The following is a 15,535-nucleotide window of genomic DNA, read 5'->3' on the forward strand; positions in this document are numbered from 1 at the left end:
ATCATTTAAATAAAGCATGGACATTTTCCCTTTATTTTCAAAACAAACAAAAAATAATACAGGTTGAAATTCTCTCATCTCACACCCTCTTGTCTGGCAACATCCATCGTCCGGCAAGACCATGGACGTTGTTGGACCAGAGAGCACTGGGACCAGAGACTCCAGTTGTCCAGGGCCAAAGCAGAGCCCTGCTGGTGGCAAGGAGCCCTGCTAGCAACCTGTTCTGAGGAGTCCTATGGGCAGCAGACAGGGAACACTACTACAGCGAATCTGTCTGGGATAGGGGAGCCCCACTGTGGGGAGCCCAGCCCCAGCTGGAAGCCCTGCCAGGAGTCCCATGGCAAGGAGCCAGGGGGGACCCCAGCTGGGGTATGGAGCTCCACCCAATGCCCCACAGCCATGGGGATCCTAGCCAGGCAGGGTGAGCCCAGCAGCCCCACAGCAGGGAGCTGGAAGCCACAGGAACCCCGTCGGGGGCTGGGGGAGCCAGCTGGGATGTGGAGGCCTGCCAACATCCCTGCAGCAGTGAGGAACCTGGCCAGGGCTGGGAAGCCCAGCAGTCTCACAGGGGAGCCCTGCAGGAGTGGGGCCCCACTTCCAGGCAGGCTGAGGACCCGATCTCCCCTTGTCCAGCATTTCCCCCCTTTTGGGACCACTCAGGGCCCAAGGTTGCTGGATGAGAGAGGTAAAATCTGTAACTGAGTTAAGGACCCAAGCAACACTCAGTAAATCTGCTAGTTATGAATATTTATGGCTCCACCCCCCCATGGAAACTTAAAACTCTTCCAGCTCATTGACGAACATGGATCTGCATAGTATTTACCAGCCCTTGCAACTTGCTTCTGGGCACTTAAAGTAAATAGCCTTGCTCTGCCTTCTTTCATGTTCATTCGCAAATAGAAACCCATTAACTCCTCCACTGCTTCCCTCTGTCTCCAAACAAATAAACTCCTGCAATGCAAAGGGTGTGTTACATCAGCAGAATTCTTGCACTGCTGTTAATTCTCTTGTTTTTCTGAAGGGTGCAGTGAAAGTTATGTAACAAGGGACGAGTGTGCAGCCAGAAAGGTGCTACACTGGTATTAAAGCAAGACACGGGGAAGAAGAGATGCTTTTCAGAGTGTAGTATCGAGTACCGATGTCAAAACCTGGGAACTGGAGACCGGGGAAAAATGAGGTTGTAAAAATAGGCTTGATTTGGGAATGTTTTCAAGAAAAGTACTTATATCACGGAGCTGGAAGGGACCATCAGATGTCATTGAGTCCAGTCCCCTGTGCTCTCAGCAGGACCAAGCACCATCCCTGGCAATTTTTTTTTTCAATGAGTTTGGCCCAGACTCCTAAATGGCTGCCTCAAGGATTAAGCTCACAACTGTGGGTTGGGCAAGTCAATGCTCAAACCACTGAGCTATCCCTCCGTAAGCATAGGTGACACATGCACCCCACCACCCCTGCCCCTGCACTCACTGTGAGTGCTGTGCTGCTTCTAATGAGTGCAGGGGCAGTCCTGCCCCTCACCCCACAGCTGTGCACCCCAAAGCACAAATCCTAGGTCGCGCTGCTCCAGGCGAAGGGAGGTGCTACCCTGCATTCACCAGAAATGGTGCAGAGCTTCCATGGGAAGAGGCAAGTAGGGGCAGAGCAGGAGTGGGGAGAGGGTGGGACAGGGGTGGGGGAGGTGGGGAAGGGGTGGGCATGGACTGAGCAGGGGCGTTAGGGGAGGGGAGGGAAGGGAAGGGGTGGACATGGGCAGAGCAGGTATGGGGGATGGGGCACTTGGCCACCATAGCTCCTAGGCTCCCCACACTGGTCACCTCTGTTTCTGAGCCCTGGTTTATCCTGGAGGGGTTATTTTGAAATAACAGGTTGTCTGTGCACAGTAGACCACAAAGCAAACAAAATAACTGGGAGTTACTTTGAAATAACATAGCCCTAGTTTTGAGAGGAGTAAGCACCTATGTTGAATTAGATATCAGTTATTTTAAAATAGTGCCAGTGCGCACAGGCAGGGGCTGTTATTTCAAACTAATTGGCCTACAGGGGCCTGGCACAGCTTTGGACCTGACCACTGGCACATCTGTGGCCAATTTTACTGCTCACCCCACTATGATGTCCACATTTCCCAGTGACGATCTTGCACAGCAGCAGCTGGGTGACGGTGTAGGTGACCTGCAGGAGCACGATCATGACAATGGACTTCCCAATGCCAAACGCATTCCTGATGGAGCTGGAGCTGCCTGGAATGGTGAGCTCTCCCGGGGCAATGGCCACATGCTTCTGTCTGACCTTTTCATTTACCAAAGGATTAGCTGCTTATGAAATTTCACAGAGACAAAGTGGAGTTGGAATCGGTAGGGAAAGCTCTCTGACTACTAGGACCACAGGTACAATGATGAGGTTCTATCACAATGCTAATCAACCATCTCACAGAACTGGTGATATGGTGAAATGCACCCTAGAGTGCTCAAGTAAACAATTGAGGCGGTATCTGAGTCATTCGCTAGCATCTTTGAAAAGTCCTGCAAGACAGGAGGAATTCCAGAAGATTGGAAAAGGGCAAATACAGTGCCCATTTATAAAAAGGGAAATAAAGACAACCCAGGAAACTGTAGACCAGACAGGTTAACTTCTGTGCCAGGAAAGATAATGGAGCAAATAATTAAGGAATCTATCTACAAACATCTGGAAGATAACAAGGTGGTAAGTAACAGCAAGAACAAATCACGTCAGCCCAACCAGATAGCTTTCTTTGATGGGATAACAAGTCTTGTGGGTATGGGGAAAGACATGATACACCTAGATTTCAGTAAAGCATATGATACAGTCCTGCATGCTCCTCTTATCAATAAACTAGGGACATACAACATAGATGGGACTAGTATATGGTGGGTACATAACAGGTTGGATAGTCATTCTTAGAGAGTAATTATCAATGGTTCATAGTCACTCTGGAAGGGCATAACAAATAGGGTTCTGCAGGGATCAGTTCTGCAGACTGATCAGAGTGATTTTATTCATTATCTTCATAAATGATTTATATAATGGCATAAAGAACATGCTCATAAAAATTGTGCATGATACCAAGCTGGGGGGTGGGTGTGGGTGGGGTTGCATGTGTTTTGGAGGATAGGATTATAATTCAAAATGATCTGGACAAACCAGGGATATAGTCTGAGGGTATGTCTACACTACAAAATAAGGCTGAATTGATCAAAGTAGAATTTGTAACACTGGCTTTAATAAAGTTGAAATTGAGTGTCTGCACCTGCCCATGAAGTTGACTTTGTGTGTCCACTAATCACTGAAGTTCAACTGTTGCAGCAATGCATTGTGGGAACCTATTGCATTCTGGGTTGCATTTATTTTTTTTCACCGCTGCATTATGAGAAAAAAATGCCCTACAAGTGGCTGTAGGTGTGTGATGTCATCTTCCCACACTGCATTGCCCTCAAAGCAAATGGCCATTTTTCAGAAGTCTCTTTCCCCAGTGAGATAGTTTGAATCATCTGCATCACAGGACTTTTAACCAAATGTGCCCTGATAACAACCACCATCATCTTCCCAGAATGCATTGCCCCCATTCCCCTCCTTTTAAAGCCAAACAGCCAATTTTCAAAAGGGAATTAGGAAGAATGGGGAATCCCAGAGGGCACTGGTGTCCAGGGGTTAGCATCACTTGGAAGAAGAAAAGGTAGAGTGCCTTGCTTTTTGGTGGCTAGGCTCTCAGTGGTCCCCTCTGGTGAAAGAACACCTTTCATGGGGCAGGGCAGCAAGTCAGGGAGCTGTCAGTCCCACCAACTAGGGTGTCTGTTCGCAAGGTGACTGTGCCACGCTATGAGGAACTGGAGTGGTACCCTGGGGAAAGAACACCTTGACTGTGAGGCTCCTGAGAAATCTGTACAGGAGCCAAATGTACCAGTAAAGGTGCTCAGGCCACAATAATCTATGATGTCAAGTATCGGAGGGGTAGCCATGTTAGTCTGGATCTGTAACAGCAACGAAGGGTCCTGTGGCACCTTATAGACCAACAGAAAAGTTTTGAGCATGAGCTTTCGTGCTGCCGCATCTGATTAAGTGAGTCTGTGCTCACGAAAGCTCATGCTTAAAACTTTTCTGTTAGTGTATAAGGTGCCACAGGACCCTTCGTTGCTGTTAATAATCTATGAGAATTTCAGGAAACGTGTAAATTTTATTGGGTTCAGTGGGGCTGGGAACCAATGGTCCCCACTCAAGAATTATTCTGCCTGCAAATAGCAAGGATGCCTTTCCCTGTTCTGACTGTGCCATGCTAACAGGAACCTCAGTGGTCCCCTAGGGAAAGAACACATTTCACAGTGCAGGGCAGTAAGTCAGTGAGCTGTCAATCCCACTTATGGTGGCTGCTCTCCAGGTGCCTGTTTTCTCCCTGTGAAATGCAAAAATAGGACACTAGAAACTCAGCGGTTCCACCAAGCCACATGCTTTGGGAGGCTCCTGTTAGCATGCTGCAGGCACCAGGAGATGGGGGTGGGGAGAGGCCACAATGCAGCTCCGGCCAGGACTGGGTCTCCCAAACCTCTGGAGCCAAGGTCTCCAGAAAAGCTTTTCTTAGCAGAAGTCTCTTCTGACAACAGCCAGACTCCGAAAACCTTTGCCACCTTTACCGCATGCAAGCGAAGACATGGTGCTACCTGGGAGCATGGTCTGCACTGCATTGCAGGCATGTATTTCTATTGGGTAAGGGGCTAGCCACATGGTGTGGTTGGGTTGGGGACAGACCCTGACTGCATGGTGCCTGTGGGGGAGGGGAGCTGCCCCCATGCAAATGTGACCCACAGAAATTCCTTGGCATTTCATATAAGCATGACCCCCACAGCTTAGCTGCCATGTGGTGTGGTGAGGTGGAGGGGCTGGTCTGCCATGTGGCAGCAGTGGGTGGTGGAGGCCACATGGTGAGGAGGGGACTAGACTCCCACCTGGAAGGCACCTGTGGGGGAGCAGGCCCTCTGCATACAAATGTGCACTGAAAAAAAAGATCTCAGCCTCTCCTGCTATACGCTGTGCAGGGAAGAAACCTTCATCCCACCCAAGACATAATGCCCCACTGTCTCATGTGCTGCTGTCTGGTCCTCACAGCCAATGCTATGTTGCGGCAGGGGCTAGCCCACAAGATGAACCGAGACCCTGGCTCTCCTGATGGTTCCATGCTGGTGCTCTGTAGCGAGATGGAATCGCCACAGACTATAAAGGAATGAATTCAAAATGCCAGGCTTCCTGTTTCCTAATTCCTGCTCACTTGGAGCAATGACCTGAAAGGACACCTCAAGGGGCATTGTGGGACAGTTTCTGGGGCTAATACAATCGATTTTAACCCTGATTACTATACACAGTTTTAGCTCAACATTGCAAATGCAATTTTTTGAGTAACTTTGTTGGAAAGTCAGCAGTACAGAAGTTGGTGTTAAAATCTCTATCTACATCCCAGCACTCAATAAGGTGATTCTAAGCAGCTTTAAAATTGACCATATAACTTTAAAGCTTTCTCCTAGTGTAGACCAGGCCTTAGGTACATAGGATGCATGTGTCCTTACTAACTTCAAAGTACTCCATTTAGAAAAGAATAATGTTTCACACATACAAAATGGGAAGTCATTGTCTAGGAAGGAGCACTGCAGAAAAAGATCTAGAGGTCACAGTGGACCACAAGCTAAATATAAGTCAGCAGTGTGACACTTGCAAAAAAACCCAAACATAATTTATATATGATATGATGCATTAACAGGAGTGTCATAAGCAAGACACGGTAAGTCATTCTTCTGCTCCATTCTGTGCTGTTAGGCCTCAGTTGGAGTAGTGTGTGCCATTCTGTGCACTTCCACAAAAACGTAGAGAAATTGGAGAAGGCCGAGAAGATCAATAAAAATGATTAAAGGTCCATGAAACATGAGCTATGAGGGACAATTGAAAGAATTATGTTTATTTTGTATGGGAAAAAAGCAGCCCGAGATGGGACATAACATCTGTAAGTCCCTGAAAAGGAGGTGGGAGAAAAGTTAGTCTCCTTAACCTCTGAGGGTACATCTACACTTACTAAAAGACAGACTCTTTAAAGGGTTGACCTTCTCGGGTTCAATTTAGCACACCTAATGGGGATGTGCTAAATTAAACCCCCCATCTACAGTTAGCCCTGGTACTCCTCACTGTCACAAGGAGTAAGAGACATTGGTGGGAGAGTTCCTCCCATCAACCTCCCTCTGCGTGGCTAGAAAGAAAAAAATTGATTAGGATCTCCAGGTCCCTTCCAGTTCTAGTGTTCTATGATTCTATATTAATTGGGTCTCATTCACCCCAAATGTCTTCTAATAAGCAGTGAAAATGTTAACACTGCGAGAAATATTGACATCCTGTGGCTCAGGAAATTCATTCATTCAACACTGATCAAGTCCCATGGGTGCCAGACCAGAAGGGTTCAACCCACATAACCTACCTGCAAGTACTTCATTTGAAACAGTGAACAAAATACACACAGACTTCTTCTCTTTTCTATCATTTTGATACCTAAATAACTTTGGAACCATGCTGGCCTGATATTTATCTGGCAAATAAAACCATTTAAGGAATATTTTATACATAATACAATGCCAGTGAACAGCATTTCCTTTTTATTAACCTCTGGGATATTAATGCTATACATTCAAAGGGAGAAACTAGTCCCAATTGTCAAGAAATCTCATTTGTTATAGCTATGACAGGTGCAGGATATACACATATCACTCTCCATCCTCTGCTGGCTCAGAACTATAACTTTTTGATAATTACATTTGACTACAAATTTAATTAAAACACTGTACCTATGCTGACATTAATTCATTTTAATATGTAGGTTTTCCAGTCAATTCAAATGTGCACAATGCTATCTGCAAGCTGAATGTTTAAAAAACTAGACCTGAAGGGAATTAAAATAGGCTCTACCCAACTTTGCAAAAAACACTAGGACTCTTACCACTGTATTTTAAGCCAAGTGATTTGGATTATCAGTGGATGGAAATGTTATAGAAAAATGGAAGAATGACAGAGGGAAAATGGGTGCATGGAGAAGGAACAAGAATAGGTGAGATAAAGCAGACACAAAGGCAGAGATAGATGAGATGCAAAAATGGAGTAAGACTGAAGGAAGAATGGTTGAAAAGAGGGCAGAGATGTGAATTCAAAATAAAATAAAGGAAAAGATGGAGAGTTGGGTATGTTACCTAAAATCAATTTTCTGTATCAAAATGGTGTATAGTTACTTTGGAAGATTTTTAGGTACATGCTCCCAGGGACCTTAAATAAGGTAGGAATCCTCACTACAGGGGACCTGTTAAAAACAGGAAGGAAATTCTATTCCGCTGTCATAGTCTATCCAAGTACCTTATACTACCTTTCCCAGAGAACATGGAGGCTGCTTCTATAATCACCGCTCCCATCTGAAGGGGTACAGTAATGAGGTGATTTGAAACAGGCTAATAACACTAATATGCATATCCAGTGCCTCATTAGCATAACAGTGGCCACTTGAATTTCAAAGTACAGATTCCTATTACAAATTGACAGTGAAGATGGGGGCAGCTTACTTACACAGAACTAGGGCTGCTTCTACACTTGCCACCGGCACTGGGAAGCGGCAATGTTAGTGAGGCAAGACAAAGCAGGCCAATAAGGCACTAGAGTGCATATTCAGCACCTCATTAGAATAATTGCAGCCACACAAATTTCAAAGTGCAGACTTCAAATTGCAGCAGATTGACAGTGTAAGTGCAGGAAGCTTGGAAATAAGTGCCTCACTTCAACATTCCCTTACTCCCACAAAACTTATGATAATATGCACATTAGCCTGCTTCAAATTTCTCATTACAATGCCACCTCCGATACAAGTGTAGAAGCAGCCTAGCTGGGAGTAAAGGAATGCTGGGGGGGAGGGGGAGGGGCATTTATTTCCAAACTACCCGCATCTACACTGTTAAACTGCAATTCAAAGCCTGCACTTTGAAATTCACACAGCTGCTATATGCTAATGAGGCAATGAATATGCCCTTTAGCACCTAATTAGACTGCTTCAAACTGCCTCATTATCATGCCTCCTCCAATGGGAGGGGGCAAGTATAAAAGCAACCTGTGAAGCCTACTAAAGCAGGGACTCTGGTGTACCTAAATTTGAACGAGCAAAGACAGACATCACAACCTTACAGCACTTAAGGTTTACAGGAGCGGTTTGCTCTTGAAGAGAATCCCACCTGTTGTGTATGCACGTATGTTAGTAGTTTTAACACACACACACACACACACACTGCACAATTTAACAAGGTCATTAACTGTCCACTGAATATTAAATATTAACTGCATTATATCTAGAAAGACTCACATCACCTTGAGTCACTTTACATTATCAAGTATATAAGACCTTAAACTGTTAAGATTGTAATGTCGCATTAAATACTGCTTCTTGTATGCTCCGACACACTATTTTCATACCACCTTATTAGGCAGTCAAAGGAGAATCATTGGTCAGGATAGAGGTCTCCGATTCTAACAAATTGATTTTTGGTGTCAGCCCTGACCGGAGACCCCTGTTTTTATTCTCCCCTTCTATATTTTTATTCAACTCCAGGGACAGGTCATGGGCTTCCATGAATTTCTGTTTATTGCTGGCAACCTGACTTACAAAAAATACCCTGACAAAACCTTAACTTTAATCATTAGCATAAGCAAAGCTTAGTGGTTAAGGTACATGTGCACAATTAGTTTCCTTTGTTGCCCAAAACTAATTCATAATCCAAGCAGTATAATTTAATGAAGGATGATTAATGTTCTAAAGCATATGTTCAGAAAGCAGCCTTGGAAACAACCATCAGTCGCATTTTATCTTAAAGAGAGACCTTTATTTCTTTAAATTACACTATGCCATGAATTCATAGGGAATTGGCTCCAGCAGCTCTGGCTCCTTGCCATTGGTTCTTACAAAGTGTGCTTCTCTGGGTGGAGCAGGCTGTAAGCAAAAGCAGCAATAATTATTGATGTGACACCACCACTCAAAAGGTAATCTGGCTTTACAAACATTTTTAAAAAACTTTTGTAGTTACACTAACAATACTTAAGCCAATTCTATCAGGTGTAATGCATTATTCATCTTTTCACAGAGTCCCATTAAGCTAAATGCATTTCCAAACTGACTGCTTTCATAAAATATTCCCAGTGCTACTGAAATGTTCTTACAGAAAGGGTTCCTCCACTGCTTTAGACCAACTCCCGCACTGAGTGGGGTTGCTGGTCAATTCTGCCAGCTTATGGGTATCTACACCCAGCATTTGGTTGACTTAACTGTACCACTCAGGACTATAGATTTCTCAAACCCCTGAGAGATGCAGCTGGTTTAACCCTCCCACCTCATTATAGACCTGGCCTTAAAAACAAAAAAAGTTATCTACTCAGTACCCCCACTTAGGCCTGGTCTAGTCTAGACAAACCATTAGTTGATCAGTCCCATCCTTCACTAGTGTATAGTGAAACCTCAACACATTTACATGGTTGAGCAGTTTTTTCTTGGTCTTAAGCATCATGGGAGTATCATTAGTTTGCTTAAAAAAAAACTATACCTGGCGTTTCAGTTCAAACCAAGTGCCTTTTTCCTTTGCTTCCTTTTTCTTTCTTTCATTTTCTTTCACACGCTTCAGGAAGCTGTCTCTGCTCTTAGAATGCTTAATATGCTCAATACGCACATTAATTCTCTTGGCAAGAATCTTGCCCCTGATGGAAGAAACCTGTTTTTAATCTACTGTACTTATCAGTTTCTACAGCAAAACATGTTACCGCATAGTTACATGTTATATCATCTGAACACTAATATACTTGAAGAGATATGGTTGTCTTCTCTGTACTACATAGAGAAGTAGCTGTATTATCTAATCACCACTGTAGTTCAAGCCACAGTTACTAGGGCCCACAGATAAGTAGGCTATTGACCTACTGCAGTGACTACACTTGATTACGCCCAGTTGAGTAAAATTAAGAATACTATAATTTAAAACAAATTAAATATAATATGCTAGTCAGTAAAACTCATCACATTCATCTTTAGAGTGCCACTCAGCATTGTTTCCTCTGACAGGATCCAAAGTCAAACATTTATCATTTGCTTGGGTTTTAAGAGGACTTATTTTACCCCACTTGAATGACCAAGACAGACAAGAAATGTTTACTTGGTAAAGTGAAAGAAGGGATGTTTTAAGTTATTTTCAAAATTAAGTTTCACACGAAAAGAAAAATTAAGACACTTACTTAACCTGTTTGTTTACAATAATGCCAACAGCATGTTGAGTAACATTAAAAACTCTTCCAGTCTTGCCATGGTAACACTTGTGGGGCATACCTTGTTGAATAGTACCCATGCCCTGTTTAAAAAAAAGAAAAAAAGAAAAAAAAAAAAAAACACATTCTAGAGTAAGACAATTAAAATAAAATGAAAGCTGTTCTACTTAACGTGGACAGAAAGATATAAATTTGAGGTCACCTAATTTTATGAGGATCTTGGAGGATATTTACAGGTTTATACTGAGCTACTCAAATGGTTGCAGGATATCCTCTGAAGGTCCCTTCCAGTTCTGGTATAGGTATAGGCATAGGCATATCTGAAATCCAGTGAATAACTTCTCACAATCCTGGCTTGCTTTCAGTGCCGGTGAAATGATTTGCTCATTTTGCTATTACCAGAGCAATCACACGAGACAGTCATCATCAAGCTCCAGAATGTCAAGAAGCCTTTTGAGTAACACAGTTCTCCAAAAGATCATGAAATTACACTTTAAACTTAAGTGTCTGCATCATTAGGTCTCTCTAAAAAGGCCAATCCGCTCCACAGTTTACATACCAGCAGATAAAAAGATAAGAAATTTCACATCCAGCAAAAAACAAACAAACAATGACTCTGGAGCACAAGTTCAGAAAATACAAAAAAAGAGTGTGGTACTCACTGCAACTGAAGTTAATGCACAACACCTATTCCCTTTTTTAATTTTATGTATGTATGTATGTATGTATGTATGTATGTATACACACACACACACACACACTCAAGCGCATCCTTAGTTTATTTTCCAGATTTTAATAGTGTGCCTACTGCTACCACCTCTGTGCATATGTTTTTTCTAAATGATGTATACATGGAGGCAGAGAGAGAGAGACAGACACTCCCCCAAAACAACTCTATCTGTATTTGATGTTAAGGAAAGAGCTAAGCACCTTACTCTAGAAAGAGACATTTTGGCTATGTTAGGCCAATCTTCTGCTGAAAGTTGTCCAACCTCCAGACATCAGTCCCAGTAAACATGAAGAACGGGAGATCTGTTAAAGCAACGAAGATAGTCCCTTGACAGTGTAAATACACACTAGATTAATGTTTTGGCACTAAATTTGTTTTAGAAGACCTTATTTCATATTTATGCTATACTGTATAAAATACCTTGATGTCTACAATATCACCCTTCTTGTAGATTCGCATGTAGGTGGCCAGAGGGACAACACCTGTGGAGGGGAAGAAAAAAAGTCTCACAAGAGCATAATGTTTAACTTAAAAATGGCATTTCTCATGAATCTAACTCTCCTGAAAAGGTTCAAGTAACTAAAAATTGGAGAAGCCAACCATCAAAAGAAAACCGGGTAAGTCAATGAGGATTGGTTCAAAAAGGGCTGTTAGCCAGGATGGGAAGGGATAGTATACCCCCTAGCCTCTGTTTACCATTAGCTGGGAATGGGCAAGCAACTGACGATTACCTCTTCTGTTCATTCCCTCTGGGGCACCCAGCATTGACCACTGTTTGAACATAGGATAGTGGCTGGATAGAGCTACTGTCCACACCAGCATAACTATTCTGATCTTGCCACATAAAAATAGTGCATTTTAAGACAGTATAACTAATTCAAGGTCAGTTGTAACCCAATCAGTGTAGAAGTTACAAGATAATACCACCCATTGCGATTTCTCCCCTCCCATGTTATTGCTATTGATTTTTGGCAATGGCAGTATAAACTTGTTGATTAAGTCTACAATTTTAAGTCGGGGCACCCAAAACACACACAGCTATTTCCTTATTTTCTCTTTAAGGCAATACTCATCTTCACTAAAAAGGACATGTATTATATTTGTATTGTAACATATTTTCAAACAATCAAACAACAAGTAATCAAAATTTAAACACATGCAAGATAAAACAGACAACTACCCATGAAAACAAACTTCTTTAGTGAATAGGAAGCCAGCACTTTGTTCTTCATATTAGTTCTCTTTAGTTAGGATGGTTAGTACAAAAATTATGAGAAACGGATAATGTCATGGCCACTGACTAAACTCATTATTAAAAATGCTAATACCCCAAGAGAAGCTGTACTTACCATGTTTGCGAAATGGCCTTGAAAACATGTAACGTGTCCCTCTCCTCTTTCCCTTGGTGTTTGTCATTTTGGCAAACTACTATTAAACAAAAGAAATACAACTAAGATTATTCAAGTGTATTAACTAACCCCTGTATTATTTAGCTCTTGCAACAGGCTTGGATGTCACAGTATTTTCAGCCTATATCCCAAAACACAATAGACACCCCTGACAAAATTCTGCTTGCTACTTAATACCGCCAATGTCATCACCAAAGTCACTAGGGGGAAAACCAACAGCTTTACCTGGATGAACTGTCAGAAATATTACCTTCAGCTAAACACAGTGGCAGCAGATAAAGAAGCGGGCTCGTTGGCACGTCACTTAGAAGCATGTCACAAGCGCCATGCGGGCAGCTTGCGGGCCTTGGGATGAGCGGCTGAAGGAATAGTGGGCCCACCTACTATCGCGCTGGGGGGGGGGGGAATGAGGGCACCACAATCCCCGGCCGCGGCCTGCACGCCCCCCACCCGACAGCTTCCACAGCGCTGAGCTCGGGAGCCTCGGGCATTCGCATCGTCCCCTTCCCCACGCGGGCGCGTCCGTGGCCACCCCCACTCCAGCCTGGGCAGCTACCTCCCCCCCCGGCCCATGCAGCCGTCCTCTTCCGCGCTGGCACGCGCAGACCCAGGCACCAGCCTCCCCAGCCCATGCAGCTACCGCCCCCGGCATCGGCCCAGCCCCCACGCACTGCCCTCCCACACCGCGCAACAGCACCGCAGCCGCAGAGGCCCCCACCCCGTGCTATAGCACCGTGTCAAGAGCAGCAGCCCCCACCACACATACCTACAAAATGGTGGCTCAGGCCGAAAGGAAGGAGGTGGGGCTTCCCGGCTCCTCTTAACTAGGAGGACCTCCGGGGCTGCCCCAAGTTGCCGGACTACAAAGCAACGGGGAGCACCACGGGCGTAGGAACAAAACAGCGGCTAGGGAGTCACTGAGCCGTCCTCCCTCCTCGCTTCTCACGGTCACTGGCCAAGCAGCGCCCGCTTACCGGCCTCGCCAGAGACGGAAAACAGGCAACTCTGCGGTCAGCCCAGGGAGAGGGCTTTGGGGTGTCACGTGACGCGGCGGATGCGGGGCGCGAAACCACAAGTGCTCCGGGGCCGGGCGGTGCCTCGTGTCGGGGGTGTGAGCTTTCGGCTGGGCGGGAAACGACGCGCCAGTGTCGCAGCGTTCGTTATGGTTCTGTGTGTTCGAAGTCGGGACAGACTCGCCTCTCTGTTAGCCTTGGAGGGGGCTGTAGGGGAGGCTGCGCTTTATAGCCCCCTGTGGAGAGTCTCGATCCCATTGAAAGTTTCTATTGGTGTCCAGCTTTGCAGCGTAGCCTTGTTAGTTGCGAGAGCTCCTGAAAGTGTTGATTTTTCAGCTAAATAGAGCCTTTGTATGGGATTTGGTATAGGTTGGCCCACCCCTGCCTGGCACCCCGAGACCTGGCTAGTCTGGAAGGAGGGAGTTTGCAGGGAACAGCTCATAAAATTGGAAGGGACCTTGGGAGGTGATGGAGTCCCTGGCCCCTTTTTCAGACTTCTGAATGGCCCCTTCAAGGATTGAACTTGGAGCCCCAGGGTTTGTCAGGCCACTTCTCAAACTGCTGAGTTATTTTTCCCCACACAATCAAGGGAGGTCAGTTCTGGCCCCTCAGCTCTGCTGCTGGCTCCAGCTGACACCCTACCCTCAGTTGCTGGACACTGCATGGCGCTACTTCTAGCCATTGGGAAGGGCAGTGCCTCCAGTTTCTACCTCTGCTGCACTCAGAACCTTTTCCCTACTTAGGCTGCATGCCCTGCTGTTGCAAGGACCAGCTAGGCTGCCAGGCCTGCCTCTGCTGCTCCCAGCCAGGCTCCTGGCTGGTCTGAGTTGAGGCCACTGCTCCTAGCCAGACTCTCAACTGGGCTTTTGGGCTATTGCTGCTTCCAGCTGGATTCCTAGTTGGGCTCTCAGGCCCACCACTGCTGGCTGGGCTCCTAAGCCAGTCTTCCAGCCCATCACCACTCCAGCAGGGCTCCCAGGCTGCCATTGCTGCTCCCTCCTGAGTCTGCCACCCCCACCACTGGCTGGACTCCTGGGCCTGCCAACCCTGAAGCCATCTCCTGGACCCAGGTCTCCTGTCATCAAACTGGGGCTCTCTGATCCAGAACATCTGTGGTCTGAGCTTGGATGTTGCTGCACCAAAGAGTCCCTACTCTATGCACTTGTTTAAGCAATTGCGTAGCTGAATACTTGCAGATTCTTAATAATATTTTAGTGTGTTAAAATAACTGATACTGATTATTTACTAGAAAATTTAATATTTTTGCTCATGAAGCAAAAGCTGCCTTATTGTGATAATTGTAATTAAATACAAAAATGGCATGTAAAATTCAGGTTTATTAAAATAACCCTTAAATGCTTTGGATACATAAGCTTTTATCAAGATGTTTCACATTTGCAACTAAACAGTATATTAAACAGAGGGATTAACTGTACTCAGAATTAAATAGATCATTTCAGATCAACAGCACGCCTCAGCAGCACATCTGGCCATGAATTCTCAGGGTTGTAAATGAACTCCAGCATGAAGCATGCAGAAGATCCAGGACCTCTGGTGCATGTGGGGATGAAGCTGTTCTGGTGAAATTCTGAAGCAGCAAAAGAAGTGCAGACATATGCAAAGATCTCATGGGCCATAGAAGAAAAAGGTCCTAACCAGATCAGCCACTCCATCGTGGGTTCATTCAGCTGCACATCTACCAATATAGTAACAGAGAGGAAGCCATGCTAGTCTATACACTATCAAAACAAAAAGCAGTCAAGTAGCACTTTAAAGACTAGCAAAATAGTTTATTAGGTGAGCTTTGTCTGTCCCACGAAAGCTCACCTAATAAACTATTTTGCTAGTCTTTAAAGTGCTACTTGACTGCTTTTTGTTTTTCTCTACCAATATAATTTATGCCATCATGTGCCAGCAATGCCCCTCTGCTATATACATTGGACAAACTGGACAGTCTCTACGTAAAAGAATAAATGCACACAAATCAGATATCAGAAATAGCAACATACAAAAACCTGTAGGAGAGCACTTCAGTCTCCTAGGGCACACAGAAGCAGACT

General features: G+C 44.9%; 1 protein-coding gene and 2 non-coding genes across 3 annotated transcripts; all 3 read right to left on the reverse strand.

The window, feature by feature from the left end:
* Positions 1-8,875: 8,875 nt before the first annotated feature.
* On the reverse strand, positions 8,876-12,548 carry RPL21 (ribosomal protein L21). Its single transcript, XM_074985817.1, has 5 exons — positions 12,403-12,548; positions 11,474-11,535; positions 10,294-10,406; positions 9,612-9,762; positions 8,876-9,004 (listed from the first exon to the last, which is right to left on the reverse strand). Exons 1-5 carry the CDS (start codon positions 12,467-12,469, stop codon positions 8,915-8,917), a joined length of 483 nt encoding a protein of 160 aa, XP_074841918.1. The 5' UTR covers positions 12,470-12,548; the 3' UTR covers positions 8,876-8,914.
* LOC142007726 (small nucleolar RNA SNORA27) lies at positions 10,106-10,236 on the reverse strand. Its single transcript, XR_012644002.1, has one exon. It is a non-coding gene; the product is annotated as a small nucleolar RNA SNORA27 (small nucleolar RNA).
* LOC142007712 (small nucleolar RNA SNORD102) lies at positions 10,680-10,756 on the reverse strand. The gene has a single exon (XR_012643988.1). It is a non-coding gene; the product is annotated as a small nucleolar RNA SNORD102 (small nucleolar RNA).
* Positions 12,549-15,535: the final 2,987 nt, after the last annotated feature.

The sequence above is a fragment of the Carettochelys insculpta genome, chromosome 1 (genome assembly GCF_033958435.1).
Source record: "Carettochelys insculpta isolate YL-2023 chromosome 1, ASM3395843v1, whole genome shotgun sequence".
Lineage (NCBI taxonomy): Eukaryota > Metazoa > Chordata > Testudines > Carettochelyidae > Carettochelys > Carettochelys insculpta.

Coding starts and splice junctions, on each gene's coding strand:
- RPL21 (XM_074985817.1), bottom strand. CDS start 12,469: ATGACAAACACCAAGGGAAAGAGGAGAGGGACACGTTACATGTTTTCA. Junction 11,536..12,402: donor AAGGCCATTTCGCAAACATG/GTAAGTACAGCT, acceptor TCCCCTCCACAG/GTGTTGTCCCTCTGGCCACC. Junction 9,005..9,611: donor GGTTTGAACTGAAACGCCAG/GTATAGTTTTTT, acceptor TTTTGCTTACAG/CCTGCTCCACCCAGAGAAGC.